Genomic DNA, 15,625 nt, shown 5'->3' with positions numbered 1-15,625 from the left:
AAACAAATCTTGGGCATAAAAATACACAAAGACAGGGAAAATGGTAAGGTCAAGTTTTCACAATCTAAGTATGTGAAAGTATAAAGTTTGATGTATGCAATGGTATATGTATTAGAACAAATATTTTAAATGTAATGGGTGTCGTCAATAGATACATGGCAAATCTAGGAAGAGAGCATTGAAATGTAGTGAAATGGGTGCTTCGATATCTTAAAGTCACAACTAATTATTGAATCACCTTTAACAATTGTAATGACTATGTTTGTACTTATGTTGATTGAGATTTTTGAAGGTGATTTGGATAGGGGGAAATCTACTTAAGATTGTCTACACTTATGCAGGAAGATCTATTAGTTGGATGTCGAAGCTTCAAAAAATAGTTTCTTTATCCACAATTGAGACAGTATATATCATTGTTTCACAAGCTTATGAAGAGGAAATTTGGATGGTCTTTTGGGTGAGGTTGGAAGAATCCAAGAGAGTGTAACTATATTTTGTGATAGTCAAAATTTAATCCATATGGTTACAAATCCAAGTTATCATAATATGACTAAGCATATCGATATAAGTACATTTTGCAAAACAAGATTATTGATGGAGGTGGAATAGGTCTTAAAAAAGTCCACACTCAAGAAAATTGTGTAGATATGCTTACAACACCAATGATGTCAGGGAAACTACAACGATGTTTAGCTTCTCCTAGCTTACAAAAAGAGGTGATAATTGGACTTGGACAAGGTTTCATGGAAATTGTTGTCAAGATGGAGATTGTTAGAATTCATGACAACCATTGATAAGTTAAAATTAATATATTTTAAAGACCAAAATTTTACTTCATGAAAATTTTTGGTGGTTTGTATAATGGCACTTATTTACAAAACTGGTGGAATGGTGCCAAGACAGAAATATTTGTGTTTCCCAAGATATAGATTGAATTGGTTGTAAACCTAATTTCCTTTTTAAGCAATAAAATACCACACCTTCCCCTATGGATATTTTCCTAATACATTCTAGGTTTTACCACATAAATTGCATGTTGTCTAGCTGCTTCGATATTGTCTTAATTCATTTTTTCTCTAAAAAATAATTATCAATTTAAGGTTGACAATACCAACGCTCCTCTTCTCTCTAAGGAGACTTATTTCTTCTCTAGGAATCACTCAACTCATAGTCTAACTAAAGGCTTACTCTTTCTCGCCAACTAGAAGTCACTAAAAACATAATGTAACTTTATCAGCATAGTCTAACTAGAGGTTTATGTTGAGAAATGGCAACAAAAAATTCCAATTTAATTTGTCCTTGAATTAAACTGAGAGTTAAATTGAATTCTATTCTTATAGCAACTTGTAAATAGTCAATTAAGTTTAATTAACTTAGGAATTTCGAGTCGAAAGTCTTTCTAAAGTCATGTATATGTTCTCCCTAAATTTTAGGTGTCGAGTATGAGTTTAAATTGAGTTGAAAATTAGATCACTAAATTCACTGAGTTAAGTTAAGTTAAATTAATTTCAAATTGTTTGAGGAACTAATAGAGAGTTAACAATCAATTGGTGCACTAGTGCATCCACAAATGTCATTCAAGTTAACTGAAGATTCCCTCATGAGAAACTGATGCATGTCAATTCTGAGAAAAACCTAATTGAGACTAGAGTGCAGGGACAACGTACTATTCATTGTATTATTTACTGGAGCGTAAATATCATGCATACATCAGAGATTGATCCTATGTTTGGATTGCGTAGTTTTGGAAGCATGAATTCCCTTTAAATACAGGTTATTCATCCTAGGAATTACGCAAGAGATTAGGGGCTTGGAGAGCTGCAGAATTGGCTTAGTGTTGGCCAAGAACTAGTTTGTGAGCTGAGAGAGTTGAGCATACTTGTGGGGAATTGTTCTAGTGAGAACAAGTTTTGTATTTTCACTCATATTTCTGATATATGCAATACAAATAGCGGGGTTTTGAGCAGTGGCTTTCCCCATATACATATTGTGTTATGTGCCATTAATTTATCTTCTTGTTCATATTGTTTTCATCGATCTATTAATTTTCGCTGGTTGAAAGTAGAAGTAGATTCTTGTCTTGTGCTTTAGAACATTGCATAAGCTTGTGAATCTAGAAGATTTTCTACAGTTTCCTCTTTCTCGTCAAGTAGGAGTCACTAAAAACATAATGTAACTTTTTTCCAATAAATGACGCTTGACAATACCAACACTCCTCTCCTCTCAAAGGAGACTTCTTTCTTCTTTAGGAGTTTCTCAAAACATAGTGTAATTAGAAGTTTCCCCGTTCTCGTAAAGTAGAAGTACCTAAAAACATAATGTAACTTTTTCCAATAAAACATTTATTGATATGCAAAACAGTAAACATTTTTCTAGTAGGGGTATCCAAACCAATGTTATTGAAAATAGGTCGGAATCAACACCATCAACCACGCTAACATAGTTTTGGCGTTGTACCAATTCGATTCAATGTTTCAAACTGATTATGGTCAATGTCTTATTGCACCAGCCAATTCCATATAAACCACACAAAACTTACTAGTCCAACCAATTTCAACTTCATATCAATCAAGTTTGGTGTTTCACACAAGTTAAGGCCATTTTTGTACTTCAACCAACTAGTTTAATATGAAACCAAGCTTAAAGCACCAAACCAATCAATTCGATACAATACCATTCAACACGGCCATAGATCATCAAATCTTAATTTTTTTATTATAAAAATAAATAAACAAAATTTACAAGGAAAACCAAACATTCAACCCTAAGGCCCTACAAAACTCAACCCTAATAATTAATGGTAATGTCAAATTCTTGAAATACAAATTGACATTTTCCTTATTTATCATTATAAAAGTTAACATTCCCTTCTCTTTTTCTTTTTTTCCTTATATTTCCTTGTAAAAGTTGGAATTTCCCTTATCTTTTCTTTCATACCCTTAAATTTTTAACATCGCCATTAATTGTCTCAAGGTGTTTGAAAGTGGTTCCAACATCATTGGACTTACATTTGGAGAAAGTAGAATCTTGGATTCCATCAAAATTCAGCAAAATTCACACAACTTTCAAGATTTTAAGATTGGTAAGATTGCACCATTTCCACTAGATTCTATCATGTATGAGAATATGGAACTAGTATTTAATTAAGAGCACTAAACCTTGTATACCTTGATGTTGATTGCATTGATTGTTGAACTTCTTTATCATGATCCTAGCATCTCCATGGCTTGATTGAAAAGTACATTTTCACTAGAATCATGAAAGAGGAATTCAGCACTCAATGCAACCATGACCAAAGATCAATACCATATGATCAGATCGTAGAATCTAGAGTCTAAACGGAAGACTATATGATCAGACAGTAGAGTCTAGAGTCTAAAGGGTGGACTGTCAGTATAGTTACTCATTAGTACTATGGTTTTGGACTTTGCATACCATTATATATACGTGTTTTTTTTTCCCAAAATTTTGATATTTTATATATTTTTAAATGAATCAGTTTGTTATCTGTATTTTTTTTCAGTTTTGGTTTGGTTCGCATTTTTGGAATCCACTAGTTTGATGATCAGCCTGATTCTGATAACAATAATCCAAACCCTTTTTTTTTTATTGCAAATGGAAATATCCATCCAATAATGGTATGGTTCTGATAACAATAATCCAAACCCCTTTTTATTTCAAATGGACATGTCCATTCAACAATGAACAAATTTTCAAACTAATTTCTTGAAAGTGTTTGGTTTAAATCCTTACATTTTGTAAGTTGATATGATATAATGTAGTTCGGAAAAATGAGCAATCTAAACCCTTCGGTTCTTTGATTTTGTTGATGATAAATCATCTCCCCTGACTAAACATTTTATGTAACTATTCATGGTTGCACAAACTCCCAAAAAAATGGTATGTTTACAAAACCTCTCATAGCAAGAATTCTTGATTTGTAAACAACACACAAGTCAAACATCTTGATTTTTACATATTTTCCTTTTCCTTTTCATGATGGTGAAGGCCACGGCTCAAACATAACTCCATACACAAGTTAGGCATGTTGATTTTTACCATTTTGTTTATCCTTTTCCTTCATGTTGGTGAAGGTCACAGCTCAAACATAACTCCATTCTTATTGGGCACCTATGTCCTCATTGTTACTTGCCCACCAGTACCGACCACTAGGCGTGGTCCATGCAAGCATCTAGGCAAGATGTAAATATGACATCTAAAAAACAATATTATGAAAGATACGTACCAAACAATATAGGACTCCCCGTGACCACCAAGCATTAGATGTGGAAGCCTACCATGCAAAATATACTTAATTCACCTTCAAAAGAATGCATAGATGTGTTTTAGATCCCACAAAATATGATGGCGTGTGTGAAAGACAAACAACAGAGGTTTCACACTCGATGTCTGCAACAACATTCTGCAACCAGCATCAAATTTTTGAAAATGTGAAAGAAAAACTTGATATCCATAAGAGTGGGTGAATTCGGTTATAAATGGAATAGCACAAAATGGCTTAATACCATTAAAAATAATTATCAACTTCATCTTTTAACCAACAAGAATCAACTCTGAGAATGGAACAAGTAGACTGGAATGAATACTTTGTGTGGACCAATTAGACTGAAATGAACTCGGAGAGTGGACCACTCTGACTGGCATCGAATCATTCACGGAGTGCCATATTCCAGTATTATTTTTGAATGTCAACTTCATCCAACACCTCTTTGGAAATGAAACATAATAGCACTGAATATCAAAAATGAACCAAGGAATCCAACAGCTTATCAATGTGCATGCCTAGAAACTTGAATATCATTTCTTTTCTTCACAGTAAACAGTTATGAAAAAGATACAGTGAAGTACATACACCAAATGATACTGGCCTGAACTGATCAGAAACTAAGAAAAAAAGAACTTATGACAGATGCAACATGCATGAGTAGCCACCACAGGCTTACATTATCCAGTTCAAAAGCTATAATTACAGAGCACCATCTCCTATTTCCAAGGGGCTCTTTGCGTATGTCCTGCATGTGGAGGCTGTTGCGATCCATAAGGATATTGAGGATACTCACTGTACTGTGAGTTTACATTTTCAGGTACAAAAACAGGTTGGAGACTGGACTGCCCATACTGTGGTTGTGCCATAGCAATATTCTGATTCTGGGGTCCCCATTCAGCCGATTTCTTCACTGCAGATGCTGTGATATAGTAGAATATGCCAAGAGTCACAGTGGCTAAGGCCAGTACTGCTCCTCCTGCAAAAACACCGGACTTCACAACATAACAATAATTATCAAAGTTCCTCATGTTTGCATAATGTTGGTCATTAAGAGCAGCTCCAGCCATCAGTAAGATAAAGGCAATTCCGAAAGTAATCCTGTAACATGACAAATAGTCAAGAGTTATCTTTACATTTTGCATGCAGTGACATTGCATATTTAGGAGTCAGTGACATTAAAATGGTTGCAAATATGTCAATCAAAATGAATGGACTGGCCTTAAATTGGACAACGACACTTGGATTTCTCCACCTAGAAACCTTGAGGAATCATATAAGATCAACAAAATATGAACTACATAAACACTAAAATAGTGTGTAAGGAAACGTAAACTCCATCTGTACTGCAACTTGCTTTCCATACACACAAGGTTTGAATCCTCTGACAAATACCTACAGCTAAAATGTGCCAACATTGAAATATGATTATCATCCTAAGTCGTAAGCAAGAATGTAGATGAAGTACAGTTCCTATAAAGTTTGGGGTTACTAAGCATACTGTTATGAAAAGCTTGAACAATAGACTATGTAAAGCTTTAATAATAAACATAAATTATTAAAATCGCAAGGACCAGCAATATTAGCGAGGCAGAGAAAAGTTTGTCACTACTTGCAGTGAATCCCATAAAGACAATAGGCAGGAAAGTCCGTAAGAAAAAATGCAAATATTTGCAGGAAGCATTAGAGCAGTAATGTTTCTATCTATATTAACATTTCCACAATAACATAAAAGCCATGCTAGGACAAAAGGCACATAATAAAGAACCCTGAGTCAGACCAACTTACGAATCAATACGGAGAAAGGCATATCAATAGATTAAATTCCAACATTAAAATATGATCATCATCCTAAGGTGTAAACAAGAATGTAGCTCAAATACAGCTCCTATAAAGTTTGGGATTACTAAGCATTACTGCTATGAAAAGCTTGAACAATTTACATTAAATCCCACAATTATCAAGTTATTCTGCAAATACCAGCAATATTAGTAAGGCTACAAAGGAAAGTTTGTCACTATTCGCAGTGAATCCCACAAATACAATAAGCAGGAAAGTCGGTAGAGAAAAGGCAAATACTTGCAGGAAGCATTAAAGCAGTAATGCTTCTATCTATAGTAACATTTCCCCAATCACCTAAAAGCTACGCTAGAACATAGGCACATACCAACGAATCCAGAGTCTGACAAACTCAAAAATCAATATAGAAAAAGGCATATCAATAGATTAAATGCCAACATTAAAATGTGATCATCTTCCTAAGTAAGATGTAAACGACAATGTAGCTCAAGTACAGCTCCTATAAAGTTTGGCCTTACTAAGCAAACTACTATGAACGCTTGAATAATAGACTATGTAAAGCTTGAACAATAAACATAAAATCCCACAATTATCAAATTACTCTCAAAAGACCAGCAATATTAGCAAAAGTACAGAGGAAAGTTTGCAGTGACTCACAGTGAATCCCACAAAGACATCAGACAGTAAAGTCGGTAGAAAAAAAGCAAATATTTGCAGGAAGCATTAAAGCAGTGATGCTTCTATCTATAGTAACATTTCCACAATCATATACAAGCCATGCTAGAACATAGATACACGACAAAGAACCCTGATTCAACTCAAAAATCAATAGTCAACATTAAAATATGATCGTCATCCTAAGGTGTAATCGAGAATGTAGCTCAAGTACAGCTCCTATAAAATTTGGGCTTAGTAAGCACACTGCTATGAAAAGCTTGAACAATAGACATATGTAAAGCTTGATCGATAAACATAAAATCTCACAATTATCAAATTATTCAGCAAAGACCAGCAATATTAGCAAGGGTATAGAGCAAAGTTCGCCGTAACTCTCAGTGAATCCCACAAAAGACAATAGACAGGAAAGTCGATAGAAAAATTTAAAAAAAAAAATAAAGAGGAGAAAACCAACAAAAAAATAAATAAATATAAAAAGAGACAACAAAAAAAAAAAAAAAAAAATTGCAGGAAGCATTAAGGTAGTAATGCTTCTACCTATAGTAACATTTCCACAATCACATGAAAGCTATGCTAGAACATAGGCACATGATAAAGAACCCTGAGTCTGACCAACACAAAAATTAATACGAAACAAATTGTGAAAATCTCTACAAATAAAGAAGTTAGAGAAAAGCCATATTTCATGAGTTAGTCAAGTCAGCTGTGGGTGAATGGGTAGAAAGTGGGTTATCCCGCTCCTGCTGGAATTTAAGGTTTCACCTGATCAGCATGGAAAATTAACCACTGGTCTAATGACTGTGACTGCAAACAGCATTCAGTCTTTGCAGCTTCATGAACCTGAATCTCAGTTGCTAAATAAAGAGTCAAGCATGGCAGCGAGACAGAGCCCTGCCTCTGCTCCCCAGTGGCAATGCCCTCATCTCCACATGTTTCACAGCCCTTGAAGAATATCTAGAATGCAGAAATGCTCAGTGGGTATTCAAAAATGCAATGAGAAACAGGTTACAGAGGTTTGCCTCCAGCTATTTCCAGAGCCAACAATCTCCAAGCATGAAGGGAAATCTCCCCCATAGAGAAGACAAATGTCACAAATTGCTACAATGCTTGCAGTGTTCTCAGATCAGACAAGGTTTGGAGCCCAGACTTGTAAAGGTAATGCCAATGTCAGCAAATTCAACAGGTATTGGCCAAGTAGTGAGGCAGTAGAAAAATGAGTAACCCGAATTTAGACCAGAAATTATTTTATCAATTTCTGTCACAGGTTTATTTCAACTGTTTTTTGAACAGTGGAAAAAAATATAATCTTACTCTTAGCCGGTAGCCCCTGGTTCTAGGGAAAAGCCAGCCTTTTTATGAAACAATATCACCCTAGTGCTAGACCGCACTAGATCCCTGGCAACAATGGGATCCACCACCACTGTCACCTTAGTAGCAAATTCCCCTACTGTTTTGTGGGCGGATGTTATCCCCATAAGGGAGGCTTTCCCAGCAGGTATTCAAGATGAAGTAACCCAACGATTCAAAAGCTAACTACCCTCCAAGGATCCCTCTATATAGACACCCCAGAATAATCTTCAATAATGTGTGGCTCCAGGTGATATGAAGTTGCAAAGTCAAAGGACTTATAGCTCAAGATAGGCCCTGGAGATGCTCAAGCAGATTCCCAAACACATGCTACTTTGAATTTACTGATTTGCAAAAAGTATAAAGTGGTGGAGAATTGAGGATCAAAACCTTGGATCATTAATGAATTTCTTGGCATATGGAGTCAGACAAGGACTGAGTCAATGGTTGAAGATCTTGGATTGAATGGGAAAAAGAGAAGGATAACTCCTCAATCTAACCCAAGCGACTTTCCAAACTAGGAGACTTAAGGTCAAGGAATGCAATCTAGTTTCCTTGATGGATACTTGATGACAAATTTTGCATATGAAGAAGATGAGTTCATAAGAGATGTGACATTTAATAAGGCGGCTCAAAAACCCTAATTCAACAATTACAGCAAAATGGAAGGTACTGTTCACAATAAAATAGCACTATTCATCCAAGTGTCACTTCGTCAATCCAAAGAAAATTATTCCATGCAATACATATCTAATCCAAGAAAATTCACTCAACTTGAAATATCCATAGCCAAAAAAAAATTAAAAGGAAAAATCACAAAAACTTCAGATTGTTGTGGTTTTCTCCACCAAAACTCCATGAGAAAATGATAGGAAGTACACCTCTATTTATGGAGGAGATGCTAAACTTCCCTCATAATAAAATAATAATTTTCTAAGCCAAAATCCCCTAAATTAGCCTAATAGGGGCAAAAGGCCCTCTCTACAAGTTAAATTAATCTAAAATAATACTAAATGGGACTTCTAATGCCACATGTACAAAATTCAGGGACTCAAGCCCTCAAATATGACCCAAATCCCACAAATGAAGAGATGAGAGTGCCTTGGTGCAGCATCCATCCTCCATAGGCCATTCAACAACATGACTTCTTCCACAAGTCTTCCATTTTGCTACCCAAAGCCTTCTAAACATCCTCTAATGTAGGCACCCATGCCCCATAGTAGCCTCCCAGGCGGGTACAAGAGCTTCCCAAGTTCCATACTCAACCCCCTAAAAATGGACACTCCATGAAATCAGCCAACAATGCTCTAAAAGGGTCCTCCGAGGTGAGTGGAAAGGCCATCCACAAATGATACAACACCCCCAACAATGGGTACATGTGAGTATGCTGGTCCACAACACATGTTACCCAGTGAGCTAAGTTTTTGAAATGTGGACACACCAATCACTTTAAGTCGGCTCCTTTCAAGCACTAACCAATATCAAAAATAGGTCAGCCCAACCTTTACATTCAAAGAAGAACTGCGTCTCCACATCATTATTGAGATCCACAAGGGTGGGCCCTCTACATATGGAAACTAGTTGAGGTTGAATGTCATCAAAAATATATTTAAGGTCACTTTAATGTGAAAATTCCTTGAAATGCAACAACTGGAATTAATTCTCCTAACTGATTAACAGTTTATTAATATTCTAATTAATATCAAATTAATCACTGCAATTTCTTCACCAAATAAAATAAACACTACGAAATAAAAATGCGGGAAACTAAGAAATGCTAGTGCAAACAAAAAATTTGACACAATTATTTTTGGACAATTGTCCCCAGAAAAACCCAATGCGGGAAAACCAGTGCAGCAGCTGAGGGTTTTTATTATTATGCAATAGTGAAATTTTGAGTACAATAAATATGGATGCCTAATTGGCTATCCAATCTGAGAGAAATACTGGCAAAATCAATTAAGGGAAATTACAATCTTCTCCAAGCAATCCCAGAACAAACTGACAACTTCAAGCAAGTCATCCAAACCCTCTACGCAGGCTTCTATGTCACCTCTATGCAGCATGTCACACACTCAGCCCGAAACCACTGCTACTCAAGTCGTCCTACTTCTTGTTGCTCTGGAAATGATCCTCCTGGCCTTCTGGAAATCTTCTCTGCCTCTGGCAACTGAATCCACCTCTAGCTCAAGCTAAATTGAACTGTCTCTTTAAGGCTCTGCGCAAGCCCTGCACAACCCTCGGGAGAAATAAATTCGATTTTCTCTCTTTGCCTCTTCAGAAGTGGAAAACTTCCTCTAGATCAATGTATCTACCCCTCTCTAGCTCTGTGTCCCTTCTCTGGCTCGAACTCTACTGCTAGCTAGCTCGAACTGCCCAAGGAACTCACACTATTGGCTCTCTCTTGTGTGTTTTTCCATCTACCCATCGACCTCTTCTTATAATCTCCAGTTGGGACTCCAACGACCAAGATTAAAACTTAATTGATGGTTGAGATTATCTCCAAGTCAATTTGTGTGAGTTTCTAGAGAATTGTCACCTTTCTCAATAAATTTCTAATACTCCCTCTCATTGTTGTTTCTACTACTGCAACTGAGAAGCATCAAAAATATTGAATTAGTTGTCTTTGTGCTGCAAATGTCTCCTGAGACTCTGATTACTACTTGCCTCTACTCAGTCCACTGGATAATTTGCGTTGTTGATTCTGCACTATGCCTCCTACACTGTTATCAACATTGCTCTGCGCTCCTCAGTATATGATTGTAACTAGTCTACAACTGTCACTCTGGAACTGATTGCACCAACTGACATTGATCCTCCTGTTATTGAATACTATGAGCCCCTATAGCATAGGTAATGATCCATGAGGAAACACCATCCGATGATGAACCTTGTATAAATCTTTGCACGACTCTAGGACTAAAGCTCCATATTGCCCCACTTCTCTCCTGGAGGTATAGCTACATGCATGGCGAAATATTCCTCTAGTTTAGAGGATACCTGGTCTATCTCTGCGGGATGATGTCGCCTGATCCTACTTCTATTTCTTGTCCTTCTTCCTTTGAGGACACTAAGTATTATAATGGCCAAACTTGCCACACCTGAATCACTTGATCTTAGATAGATCCTTCTTTTTCTTCTCTCCTCGCGAGTCTTGTCACTGATTGGGACCTTTTGCTTTCCTTTGATCCTTTGCTACTATTGTCTCTAATGGAGCTCTTTACTAAAGCTCACCTCATCTCCTCCTGTGAGATCTGTGCACATCTGGTCCCACCTAGGCAACATATCTCGTCCTAGAATGCCTTTCACAAAATTCTCCCAATCCTCGGTGACAATGTTAAGGGCCGACTCACCATTTCTGTAGCTGGAGGTGTTTCTCCTATAACTGCAAGCTCATCCCTAATATCCAAAAGTCTGGTGAGAAAGGGGTTAATGCCTTCACCCTTCTGCATCCTAGCATTCCTCTGCTTTTCCTTCAAAAACATCTTTCACTGCTCGAAAGGATTCTAATATAACCCTGCAAGAGCATTCCACATCTCCTTGGCCACATTCTTGGTCGCTATGTGAGAGACTATGATCTTGAACTCCATCCGCTTTGCCTTGGCCATTTCCTTCCTAAAATTCGCTAGTTGTTGCTGGTCTATAGGTTTTGCCACAACGTTATCTGCATAAGTCTTTAGACCATGCTCATCTAAGAGAAAGGACATTCTGGCCTTCCAAATGATATAGTTGGAACCGCCATTGAATTTTTCTTGATCTCTAAAGCCCAATTGTGGCCATTTCTGCAAAAACTCGACCTGAGGTAGAAATCTCCCTCTTTCACATGCTCAGTGGTTTGAACTATTATTCACACTCCTTTCTGAAGTGAGAAAATTTGTCTACTATAACTGCAAACTTTGGATTTCTGAAGCTAGAAACCCTCTGAGGGAAACTCCCTTTGTGTGTGCACTTTCCCTTCTACCCAACACTTAATCTTCTCTAGCAAACTGTCGCAAACCCTTTGTGCCCAGACAAGAAATCTACTCTACGAAAATACTAAGTTGTTGCTCCCTCTATCTGTCGGAACTGCTTTCGTCGACAAATTAAACTTTCCTGCCACCTACAACTGGAAAATCAGACCCCTGTCCAGCAATTTGCACTACCTGACTAGGCACTGCGCAACCCTAGAAAATTTCGTCTTGTTGCTTCCTCTGAATAGTGAAATCTTCCTTATTTGTCCCTGAGCCTCCTATCTGTCAAATATGCTCTAATACCATGTGAAAATTCCTTAAAATGCAGCAACTGGAATTAATTATCCAAACTCATTAACAATTTATTAATTTTTTGATTAATATCGAATTAATCACACTGAAATTTCTTCACCAAATAAAATAAATGTTGCAGAAATAAAAATGTTGGAAACTGAGAAATACTAGCACACACAAATTTTGACACAATTATTTTTTGATGATTGTCCCCGGAAAAACCCAATTCGGGAAAGCCAGTGCAACAATTGAGGGTTTTTATTATTATGCAACAGCGAAAGTTTGAGTACAATAAATATGGATGCCCAACTAGCTATCCAATCTGAGAGAAGGACTAGCAAAATCAACTGAGGGAAATTACCCTCTTCTCCAAGCAATCCAGCACAAACTGACAACTCCAAGCAAGTCGTCCAAACCCTTTGCAAAAGCTTCTTCGTCACCTCTACACAGCCTATCACACACTCAACAAGAACTACTGCTACTCAAGTCGTCCTGCCTGTTGTTGCTTTGGAAATGATCCTCCTAGCCTTCTCGAAATCTTCCCGACCTCTAGGAACTGAATCCACCTCCAGCTCAGCGAAATCGAACTGCCTCTTTGAGGCTCTGTGCAGGCCCAGTGTAGCCTCTTGGAGAAATAAATTCGGCCTTCTCTCTTTGCCTCTCCAGAACTGGAAAACTTCCTCTGGATCACTGTCTTTGCCCCTCTCTAGCTTTGCACCCTTCTCTGGCTCAAACTCTGTTGTTGGCTAGCTCGAATTGCCCAAGGAACTCACATTGTTGGCTCTCTCTTGTGTGTTTTTCCATCTACCCATCAACCTATTCTTATAATCTCTAGTTGGGACTCCAACGGCCAAGATTTAAACTTAATCGATGGCTGAGATCATCTCCAAGTCGATCCATGGGAGTTTCTAGAGAATTCTCACCTTTCTCAGTTAATTGCTATTAATTAACCAGTTTTCCAAAGTTAGACTTAGGAAAAATATAAATGATGGTCAATTAATTTAATTGAGCTATCTTTTTTTATCGCCCCACCTCTCTCCTGAGCATGTGACAGGCTACACAAAGGTGACGCAAGTCGGCTCCAACTTATTTAACTTTAGCGTACCACACATATATATTACAAGCCACTTCATTTACAACTTAAATGCTTTGTTGGGGAGGCTCTATTTTAGGGCTAGGCCAAACTAAATCCTTCTACTTCAGAGTTTGATCCTTAACCACACAACTTCATAGTGAGATTGGGGAGGAGGAAAGCTCAAAGCATTTGAACTTGATAAATGACTTCTATCCTTTAACTACTTTGCCATATAAAACTTTCCCTACTTCTCAACAACAAGATGAGATGATTAAAAGACGTGTACGAAACCCAAATGAACATGTTAATGTTGTTGAAGCTAGGGATGGATTCAAGGGTGTGCATTATACTAGGAGAAATAAAAACAAAAAATCATGAGGCAAGTGGAAATGGTGCCCCACCAAGGAGTTGGAACAGAGCATATTTATCCTTTAGTAATAGAAAGCCCAAAACCACACCAACCCAAAAAGTTAATGATGCTTCTTTAGATATTGATTTGGGAAATGCATTAACTAAAGTGAATGTTCCTATCCCTTTCTTAGAACTAACAAAACTTGAACCCCAAATGGCTCAAATAAATAAGTTTCTTAACCTTGAGAAAGAGCCTAAAGATCCTCTTGTAATATTACAAAATATGTATTATGATCAAAATAATGGGGGACATGCACTTTTCTACATTTCATTAGTGGTAAATAATTTAATCCTATGGAATTTTATACTTGACTCTAGAGCCTCTGCAAATATAATGCCTGAATCACTATGAGTTGCAAATCACTAGACCATATATGAATGTGTGTGGATTTGACTCCAAATATATCCAAGTCTACAATTTGATTAAACATGTCAAGGTCACTCTGACTGTTAACCACGTTATAGCTATGCTCATGGATATAGTTGTCATTGGTGTTCCTGATCCCTAGGGCATGCTCTTATCAAGAAAGTGGTCACCTGCTATAGGTGGGAATTTTCAAAAGGATCTATCTTATGCCACTATACCCAACCTTAGATGGGGGGCACTTATCCTTTACAGAGAGCCTAATTGACCGCTTTTGATTGTATCCTAGGTCCCATGCTTCACCTAGGGTAGATTATCTCTTATCCCTAGTCCAATCTTGTCCCTAGTCCAGTGTGACCATAATTGAGGCCTTTTCTTTCCACTGTTCAAGAGGGGCACAAATATGAGGCATTGATTGATATAACATGCACAAAGGTAATCAATATTTATCACTTTCCAACAATCCCTTGTATCCACCTCCATTCTTTGGGTTGATTATCATTTGTCATCGAACCAACACCCTTTATCCTCATCTTTCAGTAAGGGCCAAGAAACTTTTCCCTTAAAAGGTTGACACAACTAAAAGAAAGATAAAAGCATATATAGCCACAAATGAAAGAAAATGTAAAATGAAAAAGATAGTCAGGACAATTTAAGTGTGTGGACAAAAGTCTAGCCTGAGCTTCACCACCCTCATTAGCCATCACCCAATTCCTAAGCATATCATGCTCTATCTAAATAAAAGGAATTTATGAATGTCCCAACCCCGATGAGCAATAAACTACTACATCTTTAAGGGGTACTACAAAGCATCAGGCAAGTTGGTTACCCAAGCTATGCAAAAAAAGAAAAAAGAAAATCATTAAACAAAAAGGTGCACCAAAGGGGTGGAAAAAATAGGCCAAGGAAAGGGGTAACTAGGTCCCCATGATTGCCCCCTCTTCTCATCATTACACTCAAGATGTTGGACCTCATTTAGCTAGTACCAAGGCAATGGCATCTTCCTTGAAGTTTTTCCCATTCCATGTCCACCTTCATCACATGCACCTATGGATTGGTGTGACTTCCTAGGAACTGTCCTTCCCCTTGGGGTTGGAAGCACCTAATAGGATTATTAAATAGCCATCCTAAAAAATGATGTGGTAACTTGCTTACAAATCATCAGCTAGAAAGACACTTGAAGGCAAGGCTTGCATGAAGTATTTGTGCCCCTAGTATTAGATATGGTCCACTATGATACTTATATTGTTTCTTTACCTAATGACGTTGATCGCACTTGATCTTGAAGGTATGCCACGAGTAGTTTCTCCCAAATGCATTGGATATTTGTAATATCGCATTTACAAATTTCTCGGGATTTTGCTTATAAGAAAATTAACCCACAAACTTTTATTTGAATCTTGATCAAAATTACATATTAG

At 37.1% G+C, this 15,625-nt stretch overlaps 1 protein-coding gene across 1 annotated transcript in view; it reads right to left on the bottom strand.

Moving 5' to 3' along the window:
- Positions 1 to 4,800: 4,800 nt before the first annotated feature.
- LOC149252747 (transmembrane protein, putative (DUF1218)) overlaps positions 4,801 to 15,625 on the bottom strand; it is a 31,819-nt gene continuing 20,994 nt past the window's right edge. Inside the window, exon 3 of the mRNA XM_089459789.1 lies at positions 4,801 to 5,386. Coding sequence (XP_089315915.1) covers positions 5,005 to 5,386 — 382 coding nt within the window. The 3' untranslated portion in view covers positions 4,801 to 5,004. The remainder of the gene's footprint in view (positions 5,387 to 15,625) is intronic.

Source organism: Pinus tabuliformis, chromosome 7 (assembly GCF_031772625.1).
Source record: "Pinus tabuliformis cultivar Carrire ecotype Pingquan chromosome 7, CPIR1, whole genome shotgun sequence".
Lineage (NCBI taxonomy): Eukaryota > Viridiplantae > Streptophyta > Pinopsida > Pinales > Pinaceae > Pinus > Pinus tabuliformis.
The sequence above is the reverse complement of the archived record's forward strand: the minus strand, read 5'-3'. Positions and strand labels throughout refer to the sequence as shown.